This window comes from Tamandua tetradactyla, chromosome 1 (genome assembly GCF_023851605.1).
Source record: "Tamandua tetradactyla isolate mTamTet1 chromosome 1, mTamTet1.pri, whole genome shotgun sequence".
Lineage (NCBI taxonomy): Eukaryota > Metazoa > Chordata > Mammalia > Pilosa > Myrmecophagidae > Tamandua > Tamandua tetradactyla.
Window position 1 is genome coordinate 232170324 of NC_135327.1, and position 26140 is coordinate 232196463.

Below are 26140 nucleotides of genomic sequence, written 5' to 3' on the forward strand. Positions count from 1 at the left end.
TGTTGGGGGTAAGTCACTGTCACAGATCCAGAAATAAAATGCATGTTTATAGCAATCTCCACTTTGCATTCAGTATGTTTTAGCGAGGCAGAACAGCATGGGAGGGGAACAGAGTGATGTAGGACAGAAGGCTGTTGTCAAGAAGTTAATTAATCAGGGAGTTTTATGAACTATGAAGGTCAAGCTAATAATCTGCTGGGAAATGACATATATGAAGAATGTGGTGTTTTTAAAGCATCTCACATGACCAGTCTTCATGTAACAGAGCACAGCTTATTAATTTTTTAGTTTAAGAACCCCAATGCCTTATTCCAAGGTCAAACTCCTGTAAATTAGACCAGAAGACCTTCATTTCATGGACATCTGCACGTGTGAGTGCACGCACATGTGTGTGTGCACTGTGTGTGCATGGACATGCGTGTGCCTGTGTGGCATGTGCCTGTGTGCAAGCACACCCCTGAGAATGGACTGAGATCTGTGCGTGAGTGGGTGGTAGGGAAGTTCTTGATTTTAATGGTGGACTGTGGCTCTGTAAGGGAAATCTCTTGTTCTTGGGACATACACACTCACATAATTAAGAGTTAGTGTTGTCAACTTACTTTCCAGTGGGTCACAAAATGAGCAAATGGGGAATTCAAGTGAAGGGTTTATAGGAATCTTTTCTATTATTCTTGTAATCTCTGCATTTGAAATTATTTCAAAATAAAAACGACAAAAATAATTTTAAAAGCTGTAACAGAACACTAAAAAATCTAAAGCATTTAGAATGTGTATTTTTTGTGGTAGAATATTAACAATAAAAGATCATTTCTACCATTTTATATGGGCAATCTTTTGACATTAAGTGCACTGACAATAAAAACTGTCTAATCCCAGACTATTTTCATCACCCCATGCCAGCAGCACACCCACTTAGCAGTGGCGCCCCACTCCCACCCACCCCCCGGCATCCACTGTCCTGCTTTCCGTGAGTTTGCCTGTTCTCAGCATCTCATATGAGAGATCTACCACGTCTGTGTCTGGCTTATTTCACTTAACACGATGTCTCCAAGGTTCATTCTTCACTTCTTTTTATGGCTTAATAATATTCCACTGTTTGGACAGACCTCATCTGTTTATCCAGGCATCGGTGGATGGGTACTGGGGCTGCTTCCACCTTCGGCTATAGTGAATGATGCTGCAGTGGACACTGGCAGGCAAATGTCTGTCTGAGACCCTGCCTTCAGTTCTGTCGGTCCTATACCCAGGAGTGGAGCTGCCAGGTCATGCAGTAGCTCTGTTTAACTTCCTGAGAAACCACCAAGCTGCTTTCCCCAGTGGCTGCACCATTTTACATTCCCACCAGGAGTGTACCAGAGCTCCTCTTTCTCTGCATCCTCGTCAGTGCTTGTTATTTTCAGATTTTTTATAACAGTTGTCCCAGTGAGTGTGAAGTGGTATCTCATTATAGTTTTAATTTGCATTTCTCTAATAGCCAATGATGTTGAGCATCTTTTTTTTATACTTATTAGCCATTTGAACATCATCTTTGGAGAAATGTCTATTGAAATCCTTGCCCAATTTTTAATTGGGTTGTTTGTCTTTTGTTGTCGAGTTGTGGGGGTTCTCTCCATAATCTGGACAGTAAACCCTGATCAGATTATACGATACTTTCTCCCATTCTGTACAGTGTTCGTATATATTTTTAAGCTTCATATCTAGAGGACTACTTATGTCTATTTAAAATATTTTGCAAATTTAGGCTAAAAATACAAACAAATTGAATTTTAAATTCCTAAAAGTTATAAAATTATGCTATTCTTACTCTTTGATTATATCATCTATAGATATATATATATATCCCAGACTGTCCTGGCTTGAAATCGCGGTACCCCAGAAAAGCCGTGTTCTTTTAATCCAATCCTGTGGGGGCAGACTCACTGGGCGGGATCTTTTTTATTGTTTCTATGGACATGCACCCTACCCATTCAAGGTGGGTCTTAGTTACTGGAGTCCTTAAAAGAGCCGACACAGAGGAGAAAGATGAAGCCAGGACAGACGCCTGGAGATGCTAAGCTAAGAGATGGAACCTGGAGGAGCTAAGGAGAAAGATGCTAAGCTAAGAGACAGAACCTGGAGGAGCTAAGGAGGAAGATGCTAAGCTAAGAGACAGAACCTGGAGGAGCTAAGGAGGAAGATGCTAAGCTAAGAGACGGAACCTGGAGGAGCTAAGGAGGAAGATGCTAACTAAGCACAGAGACGGAACCTGGAGGAGCTAAGGAGGAAGATGCTAAGCTAAGAGACGGAACCTGGAGGAGCTAAGGAGGAAGATGCTAAGCTAAGAGACGGAACCTGGAAGAGCTAAGGAGGAAGATTCTAAGCTCAGAGACGGAACCTGGAGGAGCTAAGGAGGACAGGCAGATGCTCAGAAAGGCCTCTGGACTCAGAAGCCAAGAGGGGCAGCAGACGTCGCTGCACGCCTTCCCACGGGACAAGCAGCCAGGGCACAGCGGGGCTCTCTACTCTCGTGAGTAGAGGTATCCTCTTGCTGATGCCTTCATTTGGACATTTTCATGGCCTTAGAACTGAAATTTATAACCTAAGAAATCCCCTTTTAAAAGCCACTCCATGTCCAGCAGGTTGCATTCCGGCAGCTTTAGCAAAGTGAAACACGGACTAGTGTAGATCAAAGGAAAATACCCTACAATTTTCATTTTCTTTCAAAAATATCTTTAAGGTGGCTTTTCACAATGATTTTTTCCTCCTTGGTCCTGTAATGCTTTATTTTATAAGCAATAACTGATTTTGAGCTCCTCGTAAACCAGAAGCTGCTTCTCAGTGTGCCCCGGTTTCCTAATGCACACGCAAGTAACGGAAACCCAGCACATCAGATCACGGATGCACTGCATTTTGTTAAAGCACTGATAATTGTTTTGCAACATGATATATTAGCCAATTTAAATAGTAATTGTGCCAAAGTTTTAGTGTGTGATAAACAGAGAAGAGAAGAAGATGTTAATTCTTAGATTAGTACCTAGCAAGCCATAGGCACAAAATGAATCATTGGGGGGGGAAAGGTTTCCAGACGATTCCTTATCACTTCAACATGCCACCAGAAACCACAAATAAAGGCAGTATAATAATTAGATGCTTACAAAAGGAAAGATGTCAAAATAATGGCTCTGAGCATGTAATGTCAAAATAATGGCTCTGAGCATGTACAGATGCCAAGCCACAGAGGTCTTGGTGAAAACGGCTTTCTTGTGTTGCAGCCATTAGGATGTGGTAGGATTAGCACAACTCAAGGCTGTGCACGGTGAAGCACGTGTGCCCAGCGGCCACGCAACGGGCGAGGAAGATGAGAACTGCACGTTAAGGACTGGCCCTGCGCTAAACTTGCTAGTAACGCAATTTCTTGGCACATGTTTTTCTATTTCTGATTCTACAGGCTGAACTTGGGTGCTACTTGGCTCACCCATGTCGTGCCTCCTGAGAGGGGCCCGGGGTGACGCAGGGAGAGCTCGGGGGAGGGGGCACCCCAGGAAGAGCTCGCAGCATCTCACCCACCCTCCCAGGAGCGCTGTGGCTTCTACACGAGGGACAGATGCGCACCGGTGTAGCCGAGACGACACTGAATACACACCAAGTGTTTAGATGCACTTTCACCTGTTAATTCAGGTCGTCGAGAGTTTGACACTTTTTCATTTTTATTGAAGTTAATTGAGATAATCCACCAGTTAAAGAAAAATGAGGTCAAAGCCGCTTGAAAAGGGTACAGGTTGGATTATTGCAAATTATTTTAGATTCAGATTTAAAATAGTTTTCATAAGACAGGTTTCTAATGAGATAGATCGGTGAACTCCTTATGCTCTGTTACCAAAGGGAAAACTCTGAAAATTTCTTCCATATGAAACTTCAGGGTGAAAAACTGATGGACAGCACAAGTGCAGAATGCACATCGGCACTGTGGGAATTAGTGGCCTCGTACACATCGCTCATTAAAACATCAGCTGCATAGGAAATATGCAACACATAATGTAATAAAACACACAGCACCTTGTAAAATCAAAATAGTTAAAATAGAATCGTTTGCAAAAATTTTCTGAATTACACATTTCTACATGAACAATTGAAAAGTAGGTGGTAGCAGAAAACGATTTTGAAAAATGTATAATTACATGTCGAATGCAAATGTAAACAATACAGCATATTTAAAGCCAAAATTACACACACATATCCACAGTAAGTAAAAAAAAAGTTTATTTTCCTTTAAAGTCACATATTTAATATTCTCTAAAATGCATCAAAATGAGCTTACTTAGGGGAGGTGTGAAGTTTTTCTGAAGGACGTACTTATGAATTAAAACCGTGTTAAAGTGTCTCCAGTGGAGAGAGATTTATCCGGGGTTTTTTTCTGCACGTGGAATTCAGAATGAATTCTAAATTCTCGATCACACCCCAAAACTTGCAGTCACCTAAGCACCCCTGGGAATGCGAGTGACCTGGTCTTCCTAAGGGACCCCACAGCACAGGTCAGCTTGCTCCAGGCATCTGGCCCCCGTGGGGCTACTCTTTCCCACGTGGGGAAAGGCACACGCCCACAACCTTTCCAACCTCTCAGCCCTTACTGTTGAAAAGGTTGTCTTTGAGGGGTTAACTTAAATAAACACACATTTCCTTAGTGGTGCGAGTAATTTCAACAGCCTAGACTTATTTTTTTTTAAATGCTTTCCAATTGTGATATTTGAATATTTTTGTGTCCTATACTGCTACTTAATCATGTCCAAAGTTTTACTATAGCAAATGACGTCCACGCTTCCAGGAGTTCTTACTAATCATAAATGCTGCCTCATAACCTGAAGACATAGATATTGGGTTCAAGAAATACCAAAACTTTTTAACGAGTAATTACAATTTTGTATTTACTCTCATTTATAAAGATCGCACATACATCACTGAAAAGTTTCATAATATTAAATTATTAACCTAATTTCTAAATATTGATTTAAAAAGGTTTGTACAGGGGGTGCAAGGGTAGTTCAGTGGTAGAATTCTTGCCTGTCATGCAGGAAACTGGGGTTCAATTTCCACCCTGTGCACTAATCCCCCCCCAAATTTTCTTCAACAAATGGTGCTGCAATAACAGGATTGCCACACTGAAAAAGAATGAAATGTGACCCACCATACAGCATACAAAAAAAAAAAAAAAGCTTTGTGCATAGGTTGCAAAATTAGTAAAATTAACAACATTTCTTCCCGGGTTATACAACCAATTACTTTCTTAGTGATCAACCTACCAAGGAATTACGGTAGCTGCGCATCTTACGGGAAATGGACCTGGCCCACGTGAAGAGAAATCCCAGCAGATCCACGCGTCTCAAGGTATACTTTAAGAAACAAAACGATCCGTGACAGTTCATGAAGTTGTTTATTCTTGTTTCTGAAACTGGACTCAAGGGGTCCTGGATGTTCTGGAAAAAGCGCCTCTTTGGCAGGCATCCTTAATCATCCTTTTCTACAATCACCTCTCCATGCAGCACCTTTCTCCTCTGGCGTAACATGTGGAAATACAGTTGTGGAAACACTTCATTGAAAAAGGAAAGAGAGAAAAAGAAGCTGTTGCTTTGCGTTATCTCTACGCGAAACCAGCCCCGTGGGCGTGGGGCGTGGGCCAGCAGGTCCCGCCGTGCGCGAAGGGTCCCGCCTGTTAGGGACAGTGCGCGCGGGGGCCCAGGGGGGCCAGGGCTCTGCTATCCGTGGACCCTAGCGCGGCCCCACCTGCGAGGCGGCCCCGGCTGCGCCCCCAGCCCGCCCTCAGCCGGCCGGACTCTCACCGTGGGGGCTGTGCACACGCGTGGAGTGCCCGTGCGCACTGACTGCAGGAGAGGAGGCCCAGCAACCCTGCCAGGCCCTCAGCGCTGCGTGAGTCAGGGCTCCTTCTCCGGGACTGGTTTAGAAGGGGCCTGCGGGGAGGGGCCTGGGGGAGGGGCCTGGGGGAGGAGTCTGTGGGGAGGGCGTGTGGAAAGGAGTCTGTGGGGAGGGCCCTGCAGGAGGGGCCTGCGGGAGGAGCCTGGGGGAGGGGCCTGCAGGGAGGAGCCTGGGGGAGGAGTCTGTGGGGAGGACCTGGTGGGGAGGGCCCCCATTTTGGGCCCACCTGAAGCAGTGCACTCAATACTGAGTGGGTGGGTGAGCAAATGGACCTCAGCTGCACACCGTGTACACGCGAAACACCTGTGCACAGCACAACCAAAGCACAGAGCCCAATCCCAGAACAAGCCGGAAACCTCGCTTGGCAGCTTTGAGTCATGATTGTTCTAAGAACGTGGCTGAAACAGCAAAGGCACAGCAACTGTCTTCCTTACCCGAAGCATTGTTCACTGTGTCCCTCCACCACCTGCCACACCGGGTGATACGCCCAGGGCCACACGCCCAGGCCACACACCCAGACCACACACCCAGGGCTGCACACCTAGGGCCACACACCCAGGCCACATACCCAGGGCCACACACCCAGACCACACACCCAGGGCTGCACACCCAGACCACACACCCAGACCACACGTCTAGGGCTACACACCTAGGGCCACACACCCAGACCACACACCCAGGGCCACACACCCAGACCACACACCCAGACCACACACCCAGGGCTACACACCCAGGCCACACACCCAGGGCTACACACCCAGACCACACACCCAGACCACACACCCAGGGCCACACACCCAGACCACACACCCAGGGCGACACACCCGGGCCACACACCCAGACCACACACCCAGACCACACACCCAGGGCCACACACCCAGACCACACACCCAGGCCACATACCCAGGGCCACACACCCAGGGCCACACACCCAGACCACACACCCAGGGCCACCCACCCAGGGCTGCACACCAAGACCACACACCCAGGGCCGCACACCCAGACCACACACCCAGGGCCACACACCCAGACCACACACCCAGGGCCACACACCCAGACCACACACCCAGGGCTACACACCCAGACCACACACCCAGGGCTGCACACCCAGACCACACACCCAGGGCCACACACCCAGGGCTGCACACCCAGACCACACACCCAGGGCCACACACCCAGACCACACACCCAGGGCCACACACCCAGACCACACACCCAGGGTTGCACACCCAGACCACACACCCAGGGCTACACACCCAGGGCCACACACCCAGACCACACACCCAGGGCCACACACCCAGACCACACACCCAGGGCTACACACCCAGACCACACACCCAGGGCTGCACACCCAGACCACACACCCAGGGCCGCACACCCAGGGCTGCACACCCAGACCACACACCCAGGGCCGCACACCCAGACCACACACCCAGGGCCACACACCCAGACCACACACCCAGGGTTGCACACCCAGACCACACACCCAGGGCTACACACCCAGGGCCACACACCCAGACCACACACCCAGGGCTACACACCTAGGGCCACACACCCAGGGCCACCCACCCAGGGCTGCACACCCAGACCACACACCCAGGGCTACACACCCAGACCACACACCCAGGGCCACACACCCAGACCACACACCCAGACCACACACCCAGGGCTGCACACCCAGACCACACACCCAGGGCCACACACCCAGACCACACACCCAGGGCTGCACACCCAGACCACACACCCAGGGCTACACGCCTAGGGCCACACACCCAGGCAACATACCCAGGGCCACACACCCAGACCACACACCCGGGCCACACGCCCAGGGTCACACACCCAGGGCCATGCATCTGAGCCACTTGCCCAGGACCCCACAGCCCTGTTCTGACCGTGCCTGGTTGCTATAGGCTGGGCTCTGTAAGCAGCCACATCGCCCCACCCTACCCCCCATCTGCAGTGACCAGCTGGTGTCGGGAGACGACAATGATTCCACTTGGGTTGGGGACAAAATGAGAAGGGGCCCGTGGCTACAACCAATAAGACAGGGAAAGAGAAGTCAGTGGTCACGACTGCCACGGCTCAGGCCGTGTGCTCGGGACTGTTCCCCCGGCCCAGGCAGAAGCTGCTGGTTTGACGTGTCCAGCCGTGACCCTGCGGACCGGGCTCTTGGCCAGGACAATGCAGAGGCTCTGCTCAGGGCTGCCACCATCACCTGACACTGCTCAGGGCCGGGAGGGGCTGGCCTGGGGGACCTCGCGGCCCCAGAGGAGGGGAGCCGTGGGGACCCCTTGAAGGTGGAGCCCTCGAGGCGCTGGCCAGTTTTATGCGCTCCCCCAGAGAGGGACATCGGGTAGATCAGGTATTGATGTAGCGTTGAAAGGCCATCAGCTTCTTTTATTTCCTTTTCCCCCTCTGACACCAGAGTCTCTAATTTTATTGAGAAGTGTAAAGAATAGTCTCGCTTTTCCCTTATATTTCCTGCTAGGGACTATCAAAGTTTCATAAAATACATACTGCTATTACTATTTAAATGAGGTGGGTGGAAGTTCCCCAGCTCACTGCAGCACTGAAAGGTGAGGACACGGTGTTACTAATATTTTAAGAAAAGCAGCTTTATTTTTTTCAAGTACAGAGAGCAACACAAATAAGCCTGAAAAGTACTCCTAGATGATTTTTCCAAGTATGCACTTCATGAATAGATAGAGATGACCTCAAAGTTTTTGGCTAGAACATTTGCATTCACTTACATAATTAAAGTGCTCGCAGTTGCTCACGGATGCATGCTTTCTTTTCTTTAAAAAATAAATCATACCAAATTTATTTTTAAGTTATTTTGAAAAAGCAATCATTTGTGTTTTAATTTGCTTGCTCTTTTTTCTCATAACTAGTAGAGTTTTCTTACGCCCCATTCAATTATTTCTAATTATGAATAAATATGGGCTGGAATAAGAGGTTTCAATGTATCTGTAAGCAATTATTTCTATTTTTTCCTCCTTGCTTATTAAACTAGCTTATTATGATACCGTCCCAAAATCTTATATATTAAGTCAAAGTACTAACACATACTTACGTGGTATGTATGATGCCATGGTTATCAGAAGGAAATAATAGTAGTCAAAAGAGACATTGTATTTGTTGGGAAGTCTTACTGAAAACATCCCCGTTTTCTTCACATAGGGTAAGGCAGCATGTATCGTAAGCAGCTCGCCAGCAACTCCAACAGGGTATAAGATGATAAAAAAGTTATATCTGGAGAAAGAAAAACCTCAGAGAATTATTTTTCAGTAATAATCATTGTGGTTTATGTCATGGCTCTTTTGCTACTGCTCTATACAGATCTTAAAAATCCCTTTTACGTATTACAATGTATATTTTACAATAGCGCAATAACCTCACATAAGAGGGTTACTTTTTTCTACTTTAATCATTCATTTATTATCTTGATTATGGGTCCTTCTCTCATAGCAGTTTCCATTTTAAATGGCTAGATCTTAAAAGAAGAAAATTTATGTTACACTATCATGGTATTTTTATATACTTAAAAAACAGATGTAGTGGTTTATTTTTTGTTTTTAAATATTGCAAAGGTGATTTGGGCACTTGGACTCATATTGATGGGTTTTTCCCTGATGCTAGTCACTTACTATGAAATGTTGTGCTTTAAAAAGGCCAGTTTTGATCCTAATTTTATGTTGAAACCTTGAAACGACCAAACCAGTTCTTACTCAGGGCTATTTGGACACCCTCTGTGGCTCTTAATATAATGACTTCTGCAGAAGCCGCTTGGTGCCCACAGCTGCTGTGACTGCTGGTGAGGACTGCAGTGCCCTCATGACAAAACACAAAGGCAAATTACTTGTGGAATTCCCACATTAAAGGAATGGTTTGCTTGAAACAGCTGTCATGGTCAGGTTCATGTGTAGTACCCATTGTCTGGTTGGGCAAGTGCTGGCCTGTCTGTGGCGAGGAGGACATTTCACAGAATTAAATCATGATCACGGCTGCATCCACAGCTGATTCCATTTGTAGTCAGCCAAGGGGAGTGTCTCCTTTAATGAGTGGCATTTAATCTGATCACTGGAAGGCTTTTAAGGAGGATTCAGAAGAGACAGGCTCTCTTCCTACTTTGGCTGGCGAGCCTCTCCTGTGGAGTTCGTCCAGACCCTCCATCAGAATCGTTGGCTTCACAGCCTGCCCTGTGGATTTTGGACTCTATGTTCCCATGGTTACGTGAGACACTTTTATAAATTGTATATCTGATTCAGTTTCCTGGAGAACCTTAGAAATACCTGAGCTGAGACAGATTCAGAATGAAGAGCAGAAATTGCCCAGTTGCTTCCAGTGGTTTTGGAAGTGGAGAGAGCCAGGCGCACCGCCCTGGCCCACAGCGGGGACCCCACCCCCAGCCGGAGGAGCCCTGGGGCAAAAACCAGCCCTTTCTGCATTAAAGAAAAGGGTTTTCTGCATGTCACCAGACAGCAGCAGCCACAGAAAACCAGGGTCGCAATTTGAATGGAAAAAGAAAGGAAATGTGAATCTGTATTTTATGTAATCATTTTGCTGGCATTGTGAAATATTTGTATTAAGTGAAGGTAGTGTCACGAGCTTGGAGGCAAGTTGGAAATCATCGTATACCTGAGTGCCAAGGACAGGCTAGGTTCAGGGACTGGGCACGGGGGGCTTATTCACTAAAAGGTTAATGGTGAAGAAAGAGGAAAGGTCGCTGAGCCTTTAGCCTGCCTCCCCCATGGCCTGCTTCCTTCACAGTCCCGTGAAGATTTTGTGTATAACTTAAATCACTTTTTTCCTACTCAATTTTATATTCTCTTCTCAAATAAAATATTCACACTGATTAAGTTTTTTTGTTTAACTTTATGTGACTCTGAAACAATTTTTTTGGTAGCATTGTTCTTTAATGGGGAATATAAAACCCCACAATTTAACGTTCCTCCAATAAACTGGTTTAAAGCCTTAAAACCCCTGAAATTTTTTAATGAAATGGGAATAAATAGTATCATTTATATGACTTTGTGTGTACTTTAAAAAGACTGCAATTTTGGAGTAATGAAGATGTTCTAAAATTGGTCGTGGTGGTGAACGCACAGCTCTGTGATGGTCCTGTGAGCCACGGATTGTACACATTGGATAATTATATGGCGTGCGGATATGCCATAATAAAATTGCATTTAAAAAAAGCTGCAGGACACTCACTGCCTCTAAGCTCTGAGGGCGATTCTGAGAGCTCAGTGCAAACTGGCTCCACTCAGATAAAGACACAGTCTCCGTGACCATTCCTGAGTGCCCCTAAAGTTTTTGAAGTTAAAATGGAAAGTGATATGAAAGCATGAATCCAACATACGATCACCTGCTTTGGGAATAGGTTTTCTAGGAACATGCACTTCTATAGAAATGGAGTCAAGATTCAAACATTACAGTGGGCCAAGCTATTTATAAAGAAGAAGTCCATCCTCAAATGGAGTTTTATTTTAGAATAATGGCTTCAATGCTTAATAAACACAAATATTATCTGAAGTGACCAAATAGGGTAGGCAAATACATTTAGACGGTTGGGATCAAGATTATTGACGTTAACGGACAGGTGAATTATGCTACAAATGTAGTTCAAAGTTGAAAGATTTTATAACACCTGGTTTAATAACAAGGCAATTGACAAACTGCGATTTTTCGAAGCTACAAATTCAAACATGCATTGGCAGGTTTTCAGATTTTCCCAAAATTTAAGACATGCAGATGCTTCCAAAGGCGGCCGGGCAGTGTCAGCGGGTCCACGTGGCCCGAACGGCCCGGGGAAGGGGGCAGGGCCCGGCTAAGGCCCCCACCCCACAGGCCCACGCCGTGCGCCACGAGAACAAAGCCAGCCAGCCATGGCGAGCGCAGGCGCAGCCGTCTCACGGCAGCTGTGGAGGCGTGGACTTGTTAAAGCATGCTGTGTGCAAAGGGGCAAGCCACAGCCATCTACAGAGGGCCGAGAGCGCGTGGAGAGGTCTGAAGACGACATGGCACAGCTAAGGATGAGCCTCGCATGGCAGGATGGTAATTCAGGTTTCTCCCTTTGTTTTGTTCTCTGCACCTATTCTGTGCACTGTGTTTGAACACATAAACGCTCCCTCCCGCCAGGCCTCTGCCCCAGGGACCCCCCTGTGGGGCTGCCCAGGTAAGGGCCACACCCAAGCGGGCAGGGCTGGCAGCCGCAGGATGGCATAGTCAGCACCTCTAGGGGACAGGACCTTGGCGTCGGGGCGCGGGAGACCCACAAGGAGCAAGGAGAAGGGCGCATAGCTGGGTGCTGCAGCTGTGCGCGCATGAGGAGTCTGCAAGGACAGTCTCCAGGCCGAGCCACATGGGGTGGGGGCTTGGGTGGGCATGGGGTGGGCACAGGGGCAGGAGCTTGCTCTTGTCTCCTGCATGCTTTGGACTTTGCACCATGAATACCGAGCACTTCCACCACTTCAAAAATAAATGAATGAGGGCAATGCGACCGAGGATCAATGGCAGAGTTCTTGCCTGCCATGCCAGAGACCTGGGTTTGATTCCTGGTGCCTGCCCGTGCACAAAGAAAAGAAAATAATAATAAAAATAAATAAATGAAAAGAAACAGCATATGATAAAAAACTGGGTTTGGCCCCATCCCCCTAAATGTGGGGGAGGGCCTCTCCCTGGTCCTGGGACCATCTGGCCCTGACCCCACCTGGCCTGCTGCACCAACTCGTATTTGCATGTTGAGCTCCTGGAGGCTCTACTTTGTGCACATCTGTCCTTGACACACAGCTCACCTGCTCCCAGCACCCAGAACACCTGCCCTTGGCACCCAGCACACCTGCTCCCAGCACACCTGCCTTCAGCACCCAACACACCTGCTCCCAGCACCCAGCACACCTGCCCTCGACACCCAGCACACCTGCCTTCAGCACCCAACACACCTGCTCCCAGCACCCAGCACACCTGCCCTCGACACCCAGCACACCTGCTCCTAGCACTCAGCACACCTGCCCTCAGCACCCAGAGCACCTGCCCTCAGCACCCAGCACACCTACCCTTGGTACTCAGTACACTGGTCGCCCTGCACCCAGCATACGTGCCCTGGGCATGCAGCACACCTGCCACTGGCATCCAGAACACCTACTTTAAGGACCCAGCACATCTGCTTTAAGCACCCAGCACAATGGACCCCCTGCACCCAGCACACCTGCCCGGCACCCAGCACACTGGTCGCCCTGTACCCAGCATACGTTCCCTGGGCATGCAGCACACCTGCCACTGGCACGAGAGCACCTGTCCTCAGCACCCAGCACCTCTGCCCTCGGCACCCAGCACAGTTTGCCCTCACTGTTGATGTGATATAGTGGATGCAGTGAGCACAGCTACACTGGTTGTGATTTGCTCTCCCAAGGAGAATGTCGGTTTGTAGAATGTCAGTTACTCAAAAAATTCAGACAGATGGGAAAAAAAACACAAGATATCGTCTATTTTTTAAAAACATTGCTTTAGCAAATTCATAGGGACAGAAGGTGGTTGACACGTTATGGGAGCTGGAGGGGGGCTGGGAAAATGGGGAGCTAGTGCTTAACGGGAACAGTTTCTGCCTGGGGTGATAACAAAGCTTTGCATGGATGGGGTGATGGTGGCACAACATTATAAGTGTAATTGACTGAATTGTGCACATGAAACAGTTAAAATGGAGGATTTTGTGTCATGTGTATAGTATGACAATAACAACTTTTTTTAAATGTTGCTTTAGGATAGATATATTTAGAGCTCATGAAATATAAATTTGTCCATGTGGTAGTTAGATTCAGTTGTCAACTTGGCCAGGTGAAGGCACCCAGTTCTGTTGCTGTGGACATGAGCCAATAGTACGTGAACCTCATCTGTTGCTGATTACATCTACAGTCGGCTAGGAGGCGTGCCTGCTGCAATGAATGATGTTTGACTTAACTGGCTGTTGCTTAAATGAGAGACTCAACTTAGCACAGCCCAAGCAGCTCAGCACAACTCATCTCAGCACTCGCAGCTCAGCCCAGGCCTTTGGAGATGCAGAAAGGAATCACCCTGGGGAAAGTTGTTAGAACCCAGAGGCCTGGAGAGAAGGCCAGCAGAGATCGCCCTGTGTCTTCCCTCATAAGAAAGAACTAATGAAATAAATTCCCTATTATTAAAAGCCAATCTGTCTCTGGTGTGTTGCATTCTGGCAGCTAGCAAACTAGAACAGTCCACATTCCTAATAACATGATTTCAAATAAAATATGACTTTTAAAAATTAAAATCTGTCTGCTACTTAATGCAAAAAATTTGGTATAAGATACTAACAATTGTGGAAAGACTGAACATAAAAATTTTAATCAATCTGATAATATGCCATGTTTTGGCACAGTTATTTAATCCAAATCCACATTTAAATCCAAAAATGAATATTACGCTTTCCAAGGAAAAAGAATGACCAATTCAGAGGTCATTTAAAGACAGAATACGGCTCATCTTGCACTGATTCCCCCAGAGCACACCCCCGCGATCAGGGGGGACGCTGCAGGGGCGCGGTGGGGAGCGCGTTCTAACACCCAGAGCCCTGGCAGCCCCAAGAACCTGCGGCATGCAGGCACACGGAGACCAAGCTGCAAGGCGTCGCCACCTGGCCCATTTCACGAAGTATGGCAGATGGTCGAGAAGGCTGAATGTGTAGAAGGAATAGCGTGTGATCTCCGTCACCGTCCACGCCGCCAGGAACAGCACCACACTCTCCTCGTCCTGAATCTGCAGAATCACAAGAGACCGCGCGGGAGTTCACCCTCCGCTCTCGCAAGAAGACGCTTCGCTGATCACCCACTGCCGGGCTTGCGCCCTAACGGGCTGTGTTAGGTTGAACAGGTGAACGCCGTGCAGCTCTGGAGGGGGGCTTGCCCTTTTAGGGGGGGTCAGGCCCTCTGGCCCCGTCCCCGCCCTGCCTGCTGCCCATGGCTTGGGGGCGGGTTGCGCCTATCAGCACTCGGCCACTGCAGGGACCCAGGGCCAATGGAGCTGCTTATGGCCATTTTCTCTTCAAAACAAAGAAGCCCTGGAATCAACTATTCCTATGACGCAAAGCTCCCTGGGGGCTCCTCTGTGTCCCGGGACAAGGATAAAATCCTCACCCGGGCAGTGCCGGAGCGTCTTCACAGACTTGCTCCCTCCCGCCAGCCCTGCTCTACCCACACCTAACTGGCTGCTTCCTGAGCAGGCTGGGAACGTTTGCCTTTACACTGCGATTTCTATCAGCAGAACGCTAGCGTCTTGTCTTCCCCCGAGCCCCTTCTCGGCTGGGACACCCGTTGACCACCGCCGGGGCCATGCCCGAGGCCCTTCTGACCCTGGGCAGCGCTCCCGGCCTTGTGCGCGGCGGGCACGCGCCGGCCTGCACTGAAACCTCGCGTCCTGCCCGTGAAGCCCTCTTCCTGTGTGCAGGTGAGGCCGGCACCAGGAGCACATGTCTCCAGGTGGGCACTAAGCTAAGTGGCTGGCTGGGGGTGGCTTAGCACCCAGCCTGAGCTGCCATCCACGGGGCACAGGGCCTGCCCAGGACAGGTGCCAGGGAGCGGCTGTTGTGGTCCTGTTCGTTTGCGGGACCCCCAGCCCGGCGTACCCCAAGGGGACTGCCTTCTTTGTGTCTGTGAATCTAGGCAAGCCAGGGCCGCGGGCACAGGACCCATTCCAGCGATGCTGGGGACGCAGGAAAGGGGCAGGGTAGGGCCGGGGGTCACTGCCAGCGGAGACACAGGCCGTTTCCAGGCCGAGGGCCCCGTGGACACTGCGCTCTGGCTGGGGCCCACCGCTCGCGCTCTCCGACCTCCGGCCTCTGGGCACTGGTGGCCACCCTGCCTCATCTCTCGTCTCCCGCAGACCCCAGACTCCTGGGGTCCTGGCCCAGCTGGTCTGCCCCAGGCCTGCAGCCACTCCCTCACCCTGCCCACACGGCTCTCTGCGGCCACCCTGATGGCCAGTGTCAAGCAGCCCACAGCGGGTAGCCGCCACTTAGGGACAGGGCTGGGGTCCCTTGAAGGGGCAGGTCAGGGGCCCACCCCCACACCCCAGGGCTGGCTCAGCCCAAGCAGACTCAAGAGAGGCATGTGAGGAAGGGAAGGAGGCCAGATGGCTGTCCTCATGCAGACAGAGGACAGGGTGGCTGTCCCCAAGGTCAGAAGAAGCTGTCCCCAAGGTCAGAGGGCGGCCTGGGCAAGGTTCTTGCCGGGCCAGGTCTGGCACCTGCACGCCTTAGTGACAGGGTTCCTGTCCACTGTTCCCGGACCCTCTCCCTTCTACCGGCCACTGCTCAGATCTGCAGAACCGCACGTGCCTGTTAGGTCTGCTGTGATCACACTCGGCGCTAAATGCGGAAAAGTAAGCGGTTCACACTGACTCAGTGATGACATCAAAGAGAATCCATCAACTTCAACGGAGAAGAAACTGTTCTGTTAGCTATTCCAAGAATAGGGATATTCATTTTTTAAATTGTAAAGTGCTCGTAGGAAGTCACTCTATGAACAGATTAAGCCAGTGTACCCTCCCACTGCAATGCAAGCCTGGCCCGTGCCCAGTAGGCCCGCCTCCTGCCACGCGTGTGTGTCAGAGCCTATTACCCCCTCCCAGCTCATCGTGCCACTTACGGGTTTGATGCTGTGGGTGACGAGCCACACCATAAAGATTCTTGAGCTCACTTGGACCCCGCTCACAAGCACAGAAGTCGGTACAATTCCTTTAAGAGAGAGACAAGTCAACCGCTGCTCTGTAGGCGATTTATTTAAAAAATCAAAAACGAAAGCAAACTCACCAATTAAGCAGTGGACTATCTGCAAGCAAACAAAAGAATTCACAAGTCAATAGCATAAAACATAAAATAAATCCCTGCCGACACGTTATTAAAGCAATCCACAGATGGTATGTAACCAGCAAAATCTGATTTTGCCCAAGAAATACATTTTCAAATCAATATTACAATGGAAAAATAACATGATTGAAAACTTACCTCAAGCAAGGCAAATGTTTGGAAAAATTTAAGTGTCTTCTGAATACTTTTATATAAACCTTTGTGTGTTCTTTTTTCCATATAAAAACGTACCATGGCAATAGCTAGAACCAACCACCTAGAGGAAATAAAAGCATTTTATAAAACTCTATCAAAAGTAGTACCAGTGGACTTTCTGAAAGGCTGCAATTGACGGAGAAACAACATATCTGTTTTGTCAGTGTTCTCAGCTCATGGTAAACTATTTTTATGCCAACCCTTGAAGGGCTGGATAGAATATACTGCAATCAACAGTGTACAAACCTAAAACTGTGCCCACTGTATTTTTTTGGTTTCAGCAAATAAACCAACAGACTGAAGAAATCAGGTTTATGTCCCCAAATGAGATGATCATAAAGCATTTAATAATTATGAAAAGTATAAATAGAAATCTTTACTAAGAATCGTCAATGATATTTGCATAGTTCTCACTAGATGAAACCAATTGCTGTGCCACAAAAGGGATGCACACAGATCAGAAATGAGTCTGTTTTCAAGGAGTTTTTTAAAAAGAGAAAACACAGACGCCCTCACTTTTCAACCCACATTTGTCCATTCAGTACAGATTCTGTGGTGGGATTCTCACCTGGCTCGCTCTGAAGAAAGGGCATTTCTTGCGCTTTCTCCAGCAATTGCCAAAGCGCGTTCACGTTTCTAAGAACTCGCCTCCTCTGCGACCTCCTTTCAGCCTTAGACAATAACACAGCGGTGGAGGCCCGGCAAGGCTTACGGACCAGTGGGCTCCAAGTGTCCAGCTGAGCGGATTTATCACTACATCACTATACAGTTTTAACTAAACACTCAAGAGAGGGCAAACGGCTTTTCAAGAGTCCTGCAGGCAGGATGCAAATGCAGGCTCAGCCTGGCCCAGGACAGGGCACCTATGCCCCCATGTCCCCGCCCGCACCCACGTGGGGGAAGACGCGCTTTGCTAGCGGAGCAGCGTCCAGCAGTGCAGGCACTTGCTCAGATCCTCTCTGTGCCCAGGCATGGCCGATGTGCTGCATGGTCATTGTCGGTCCTCCTCGGTCATCCTGACTGACCGAGAGGCGCAGGGAGGTCCCTCGGCCCACACATGAGCTCCCCATCTTCCGAAGCCAGCTGGCGACGGTGCCCATGGGTGTGAAGGGGTACGGGAGAGCCTAGGCTCAAAGGCCTTCACCAGCAGTGGGTGCTGAGGAAAGGTTTGGGGGACCCTGTTTCCAGGGAGAAAATCATCCCCCAGCAAAGAGGCTACCTGCCCTGAGGCCCAAGGTGGAGACCGGATGCCTGCCGCCCCACTCTCCCCATGTCCCGGACCTGCGCCCTGCACCCGCATCCTGCACCCGCATCCTGCACCCGCGCCCTGCACCCACCCTGCACCCACGCCCTGCACCCGCGCCCTGCACCCGCGTGCTGCACCCACATCCTGTAACTGCATACTGGACCCATGCCCTGCACCCGCATACTGCACCCACGCCCTGCACCCGCATACTGCACCCACGCCCTGCACCCGCATCCTGCACCCACATTCTGTAACTGCATACTGCACCCGCATACTGCACCTGCCCCGCACCCGCGTCCTGCACCCGCGCCCTGCACCCGCATACTGCACCCATGTCCTGCACCCGCCCTGCACCCGCGTCCTGCACCGGCGCCCTGTACCTGCCTCCTGCACCCGCATACAGCACCCGCGCTCTGCACCCGCCTCCTGCACCCACGTCCTGCACCCGCGCCCTGCACCCATGCCCTGCACGCAGCCGATGCACTGGTGGTTCCATCACCCCAGGTCCCGTTCCCTACTTCTTCTAATGAGAAAATGAAAAGTTTAAAAAGATGTTCTATTTCACATCTTCCCTAACCACTTGTCTATGTTTTAGGCAAATCCAAATCAGATTTTTACAAAAGATGAATTTGAGAGATAGTTATTAACCGACCAAAGAATTCATCCAATGATTTGTTTAAAAGGCAGGATTTCTACATTTTTAAATATGATTGCATGAACATTCATTCAATCCCTGCATTATAACATTGTAACGAATTTCCCTCTGTTCACCAGATGGCAGCATCACACCAACCAGGACACTGGCATGACACGAAATGAACAGACTCTAGGGTAAGAAAAGACCAGGGAACCATCTGTTCTAATCTGATCTGCCCTTCCGGAAATGTGGCCAGGAGCCAATCTACAGTGATCCGACCTCACTTCCTACACCTGCAGTCCCAGAGAATGAGAAAGTGTCCCGAGGAACCCAACATTTAGCCAGCTTTAGACTCCATCCATTGGCTTAATAATTGTCATAAAACAACAACAACAAAAAAAATTCCAAAGGCAACTGGAATTTCTGCAATCAGGAATTCTTTACTGGAAAGTTCTGTTTCTGTAAACTACACCAGGGCTATTGACTCAAATGGACACACTCGGCCCTTGATGAACCAGACTCTCTTTGGAAAAAGTAAGCGTGTGTCCCACACATAGATCTCTTGCTTCCTTGCTTAATTCATTCAACCGCCCGTCATTTCAGGTTTAGAGTTTATTGCCGAGCTAAGGGCTATGCTAAAGTCTGGGGAATGAGGGGCAAACAGGACAGTTGTCACCTCAAGGAACTCTTAAATTACTGTGTGGAGAAGACGGAGCCACATTATAAAAGAGATGTAGCGGACCCTCCTCATTTGAGGGTTCTGAATTTGTGCACTCGCCTACTCGCTGAGATTTATCTGTAGTCTCCACATCCATATTTGCAGACATGAGCAGAGAGGCAAAAACTCTGAGTCCCCCAGATGCGCGTCCCAGCTGAGACTGAAGGTGACCCTCTGCCTCCTGGTTTCCGTTCCCCTCGTGTAAACAGTGTCCTTCTCACTGTTGATTTCGAGCTTTGCTTTTTTGGTGATACCATTTAAAATGTGTACGCATAGTGCTCGAAGTGCTGCCCTGCATTCCGAGGCACAGGAGCCAGGATAGGACTTCGGGAGAGAACAGGCACTAGAAGAGCGTCCCTGCATGGGCTCAGTGCTGTTGGCCCTGAGTTCGAGGTTAAGACATCACACCTCATTTCACGAGCTCCACATTTCTGCCACTCAACATGACTCGTGCTAGTGGCTTAAATTTACATTCAGAGGCTATAAGTGTTGTTCTAGGATGTTCTGAGGGCAATGATCCCGTGCCCACAGGCAATTAAATGGGACAGCCTCAAAAAGGCTGGGAAACAAAACCCTACCCCGGGAACCGTTGTATGCCAATTTAAGGAGAAGAGAATGGATATAAGGTTAAACAGAAACACACGCCATGCAGGCGATACACTGAGGGCTGATGCAAGGTGTGAGCAGAGGCTCCGGGACCCTCACCTGGGTTCCCCAAGGGGCTGCGCCTAAAGTTGGCTAACCCATCTCAGTGTGCCCCAGGGCATGGAGGAAGGTGGTGTGTGCGGCGCCCTCGGCCCCAGGGCGTCTTCTCACCAGCTCCGCTGCAGCCAAGCATCTGAAGCCTGGTTGAAGGGGGGGCTCTGTCTTCCTGCTGCCTCCTGAGATTTCCTGGAAACCACCTGCTCCGTAAAGAACTAGTTCGCTTACTCCTACACCTCCTTTTTTTTTTTTTTTCCCATGGGCAGGCACCGGGAAACGAAACCTCCTATTTCAACTTCAAAAAATTTTACCATATCATCCACCCAGCCTCAGTAAATATCATCTTGTTTCATCCAGAGCTCTGTTCACTTCCCTCCTTGCTCAGTTTTCACCCCAAATTATTCTGAATTAATCCCAGACGTGTTACAATGAGTCATAAGAGTTTCATTATGTATCGTCAAAAGAAAAGGACTACTTTCAGTAAACACAACTACAGTGTTATGATGTAACATCAATGTAATGATGTTAAAAATGTTAACAGTAATTTTGTAATATCACCAAATACTCCATCAAGGTGCAATTTTCTTCAATTATCTCATTTTTAAACCATTGAAATAAGGTTCATACAGTATAATTAGCTGATATATCTTGTAGGATTCTTTTCATCTATCATTTTCTCCTCCTTCTCTCTCTGCTTTTCTCCTCCTGCCTTTCTATCTCTTGCAATTTATCTGCTGGAGATACTGGGCTGTTTGTCCTAGAGTTACCCACAGCCTGGGATTTGCTAATTGGACACCCACGTGCCATTTATTATGTTCTCCTGCACCTTCTATTCCTGTAAATTGGTAGTTCTTGGGGCTTGACCAGATGCAGGTCTGATCTTCTGGCAAGATGAGTCCATAGGTTGTGTTACTCCCATAAAGTGTGCACGGTACCTGACTAACCCCCTTTTTGGGATTTTAGCAATCAGTGATGATCATGATCTAGAGCCTATATTTTAAGTTACCGGAAATGAGGATATTATAGCTTCCTCTTCCTTTCTGTACACGTTTTTTAAAGTAACCATGTGGAGGTATACACCAGGGAGCACCTTCAGCTCTCATTTATTGCTCATTGCACTCCAAACTTCCTTTCTAAGGCCAAATGTAGATTTTGTTGGGCAGCCAATAAATGCATGTTTCAAGTTAGCATATCCCTGCACTCATGCCCAGGAAGAGGTAAGCTGAACAATCCATAATAGAAAAGCACCTGATAATCTGGACTTCAGAATCAAAACCTTCTGCTTTTTGGAGACACTATTAAGAGGATGAAAAGCCGAGCCACAGGCCAGGAGAAATATCTGCAGCTCCCATATCTGATACTCACATCAGATGGTATAAAGAACTCTCAAACTCAATAACAAGACAACATGCAACCCCTCAAAAATGGACAAAGGATTTAAACAGCCACTTTACTAAAGAAGATACGCAATGGGCAAGTGAACACTTGAAAAGACGCTAACCATCATTAGTTGCCAGGGAAATGCAAATTAAAGCCACAGAGAGAGAAGCCAATACACCTACTGGGTGACTAACATGGCAAAGGCTGATGACACCAAGGCTGACCAGGGCCTGCGGCAGCTGGAGCACAGATTGAGGGAAACACTCTGGAAAAATCTGACAGCTGCTAAACAAATTCATCACGTCTCTCACATGACCCAGCCATTCTACTCCTAGGCATTCGCTCCAGAAAAATGAAAGCGTGTGTCCACATGAAGACTTACACCTAAATGCTCGCAAATAGATGTTTTTCCTGCAAGAAGTGCATTTTTAAATTAACCAGAAGGTATAGGACTTCACATTTTTGAATGTCCACTGTGTGACTGGTACCCTACCGCGCACTCCACAAGCTCAGTTATTCCTTGTAACAGGCTAATCAAGTACTTGTGTTATTCCAGTCTTACAGACAAGAAGATAAAGGGCCAGAGATGTACTTAATAATTGGTCCAAGTTTACCCAACTAATAAGGAGTGGACATGGACACTTCCATGCACTGTGCACGGGGCAATACGCACACAGGCCGGCCAGGCATTGATGGCCCTGCAAATGGGCCTGCCCCCGACCCCTGACCCCCATGCTGCCAGGCCCTCTGTGTTGCCATTTCCCCGCTCAGCACCCTAACTCAGGCCTTTTCCTCCTCAGAGCCCCTTAAGCCTTACTCGTCCTTTAAGGCTCAGTTTAAGAGCTGTGATCCCCCCGAGGAAGCTTCCTCTGGTTTTTCTCCCCCATCTGTCTGCTGAATGCTCAGTTCACGCTGCCTCTTACAGTGATTGCTGTTTATATATAAAGGCATTAAATTACATTAAAGGTGTAATCCTACTCCTGGGAATTTATTCCAAGGGATGAACTCAACAGCAACAAAAGCAAACTGTCACCAGGAGTGTGATTTAAGCAGTCGCTCTCTAGAGTGCTGTTACCACAGAGTATAGGTATAAAAACTGTACAGAAATATTTGCTAGATATTAAGTGAAATGGGAGGATGTACACTAGACAAGATACTGTATCTACAGCCTCTAAAATATGCATGCACGCATTCACTCATTCATCATTCATTCATTCACGATCCATCCAGCGGGTACTTACACGCTAATGGGGACAACAGACCACAAGACAACCAGCGTGGCACACTGCACAGGCCGCTGGGGGTGAGGAGCGTGGCCAGGGGTACCAGTGGTGCTGGGGTGAGAGGACGGTGAGAACAGGCCAGGAGAGCCTCCCCGAGACCAGAAGGAGGTTAGATACCCATGTGCAAGGTAGGAAGGAAAAATACAGGTGTCTTTTACATTTATGATATTTCCTAAATATTTTATTGTTTACTAAACACTCTAAAGTTCTGCTAAAAGAGAAATAAAACTAGACAAGTTAAACAAACAGAAAGAAAGTTGGCAACCCTGGGCTGCCCACCCATGGAGTCGGGTTTGGGCCCCATTTCACCAGCACAACTTCCCCATGAGTTACCACCACCCCACAAAGCCACCTGGCTTACCTGCACCCAGGCCAAGCTCCCAGAATTCTCCCTGGAAATGTTTACCCTCTACCCACCTTCCTACTCCTTCAGATCGCAGCTCCTCTAAAAGCCCCCAGCTAGTTTGCATGGATTATTCCATTTAAGTTACCCTTGCCTTAAAACAGATGAAAAACGCAAGGTCCCTTTCAATACAGACAATCATTCGCTAGGGGAGCAAGGGAAAGGTAAGAATAACGTGCCGGACAGAGGACAGAGCGCGTCATTCTGCCCCGGTGGGAAGAAACCTGGAAGAAAGGCAGCCCTGGAGGTCGGCGCGCAGGGGCGCTTTCGCAGACGGCGGTGCGCGGCAGGGAAGCGCAGCCCGGCGCCGGGCCTCGGATGCCAGCGTGGACCCCGGGTTAGAGCGTGGGGGACCACACGGGGCGCCGAGGACTTTAAACCGAGTGGATGCGCTGGGTTTTCATTGTTGGCACAGTAAGACTTGGCCTTAGAAATCGGGAGTGAGCTGGAGGGGTCAGGCGCACGGCCCAGGTTTATCGCTGGACTTGGCCCCGGCTGCCAGCCAGGAGCTTTGAACACTTTACTTCGCCTTCCTTTCCAACAGCTGAAATCTAGGGGAGCAGCTCCCGCTCTGGAGTCGGCCTGACACTTGCTGCTGTGTGATCCGGGAAGCTCTTGGAAGCTGCTCTCTTCTCTGATACTGGCAACCTGGGGCACCTACTCGCGACTGGGCAGGGCTGGAAATGAGAGTGCACGGAAGGAGTTCTCTGGGCACAGCGCCGGGCCCTGGGGAGTGCTCAGTAAACAGTACCAAATTCACGGCTTCTGTTTGGTACTCAATATTTTATGGTAAGTACCTAGCACAAACTCAGTACTGTGTCAAATCACTTACTAAAGCTTTGTCATCACATTTTTCTATACGTTCTGGAGAAAATTTAAGATACTGAACTTTCCCCCAAATTTGTATACATCAATAATACTTCAAGTAATAATAAGAAAATGACTTTTTTAAAAAGGCTTTTTTGGATTTGGACACGGAAAAGCACTTTCGCCCCAGGTTCCTAAAAGCAGCTGACCGCAGGCATTTGGCAGCAATTCCCCGAGCTACAGTCCTTCTGTGACCCAACGTGCGGTTCACGCTCCAAGCCAGAAATAAAAATTGGGGCGCTAGATCATGGAGCACTGCGCCGAGGGCGCCTGCACAAGTGCCGGGCCACGCAAAGCCGGGTTTTTAAAATTTGTCCCCGAGAAAGTAGCTCCAGAGCACACTATTACTTGGAAAAAAAATGTTGCGGGGAAACGGGGAGTAAGAGCTCTGCCCCGGGACGCTCAGCGCCGGGAAAGGAAGCCCCGTCCTCCTGGGCAGCGCGGCGCTGAGCCGGGCGGCCCCGCATTCCGGCCCCAGCTATACTTATCCGCGCGCCGCGCGGGCACCGTATTAGGCAATGCCCAGAGCTCGCCCAGCCCCCCCGCGCCCCGCCGCCCGTGCCGCCGCCCCCGCGCCCGCCCCTGGCCACGCGCCCACCCTCGCGCCCACCCCAGACGGCAGGCCCCGCGCCCGGCCGCAGCGCCCACCCCTGGTCCCCGCCCGGTCCCACCCCGGCGACCAACTCCGGCGCAAGGGCCCAGCCCCGGGCCCAGCCCGCGGCCACCCCGGGCGCTCGCCGTTGTTCCCCCGCCCGCGCCCACCCGCGGCGCCGACCCCGCGTTCAGCCCAGGCGGCCCCCTGTGCCCAACCCGGCCCCAGCCCGGAGCCCACCCCATGCGCTCTCGCTGTCGGGGCCCGGAGCCGGGCCATCCGCCAGCGCGCGCGGTTCCCGAGCCCGGAGTGCAGGGCAGCAAGGCAGGGAGGCCCGAGAGTGACGAGGGACCCTGGCGCACGTACCCCGCGGTCATGGCGATGTTGTAGAACGTGAGCCAGACGCTGGCCACCAAGCCCCGGCGCCGCCGCTTGCCCGCGGCCGCCCTCTCCTCCCCGGGCTCCGCGGCGCCGCCCTGGGCGCCGTCCTCCTCGCTGGACACCATGGCTGCAGCGCCCCGGGCAAAGGGGCGGGAGGGGACCCGGCCGAGAGCGCCGCGGGAGCCCCGCCGCCGTCAGGCGCCCGGACTGCAGCGCTGGGGCCAGACCCGGCCGCCCGCGGTTGGCAGGAGCGGCGCCCCCGCCCCGCTCCTCCCCCGGCGGCGCCCCCCGCCCCCAGCCCTCCCGTCCCCGCCCTTTTGTCCTCCCGAGTGCTCCGAGCCCTGGGAGGGCGCGCGGCGGGGACCGGACCACAGGCCTGGCGTCCCGTCCCGGGGCGAGGTGGGGCCTGGCGGGCGCTTTGTCCGGGCGCAGCCGACCACGTGGCCTGGCGCGGCCCGGGAGAGGTGGGATGTCGGCCGCAGACAGGTGCGGGGGGCGCGCGCCAGGCCCCTGCGGAGCGCGGCCGCGGGGGATGAATGGACGCGACCGGCCCGGTGGGTGGGTCTGCTGGATACAGACTTGGAGGCCGCGGGAAAGCTGGAGGAGGAGGAGCCGCCAAGGCCCGGAGGCAGAAAAGAGGGAACGGGAGGGCACCCGTAGATGCCCAGCAGAAAGCGCCCCGGCCGCCCGCGCTCCCGGGCTGTGTCGGCTTCCTGAGGCGCGCTCTGAGCTCCCGCACCATAACACCCGTGCCTCCGTTTCCCCTCCCGTAAATGGGGGCCATACAAAACATCTAGCCCGTGCGGTGGTTGAGAGGTTACGGTGAACTCCAAGGAAAACTCCTACAGTCACCCCAACCAGCGCCTGAGCCCCTGTCTGGCGACCCCAACACCCCTGACCCCACCAGAGGAAGCTGCGGGCGCCAGGGAGGGGAGGAGAGCTGGCGGGGC

At 50.4% G+C, this 26140-nt stretch overlaps 1 protein-coding gene across 1 annotated transcript; it reads right to left on the minus strand.

Annotated features, from left to right (window-relative positions):
• Window positions 1-5388: 5388 nt before the first annotated feature.
• On the minus strand, window positions 5389-25344 carry HACD1 (3-hydroxyacyl-CoA dehydratase 1). Its single transcript, XM_077154656.1, has 7 exons — window positions 25176-25344; window positions 16925-17042; window positions 16730-16748; window positions 16566-16654; window positions 14558-14679; window positions 8981-9159; window positions 5389-5563 (listed from the first exon to the last, which is right to left on the minus strand). Exons 1-7 carry the CDS (start codon window positions 25313-25315, stop codon window positions 5481-5483), a joined length of 750 nt encoding a protein of 249 aa, XP_077010771.1. The 5' UTR covers window positions 25316-25344; the 3' UTR covers window positions 5389-5480.
• Window positions 25345-26140: the final 796 nt, after the last annotated feature.

What these genes read in the sequence shown, in the direction of transcription:
- HACD1 (XM_077154656.1), bottom strand. Translation starts at nt 25,315, where the DNA reads ATGGTGTCCAGCGAGGAGGACGGCGCCCAGGGCGGCGCCGCGGAGCCC. An exon ending in TACTTCGTGAAATGGGCCAG is followed by an intron (nt 9,160 to 14,557) that starts GTGGCGACGCCT and finishes TTCTTTCTCCAG; the next exon opens with ATATAACTTTTTTATCATCT. An exon ending in CATGGCATCATACATACCAC is followed by an intron (nt 5,564 to 8,980) that starts GTAAGTATGTGT and finishes TTTTCAATGAAG; the next exon opens with TGTTTCCACAACTGTATTTC.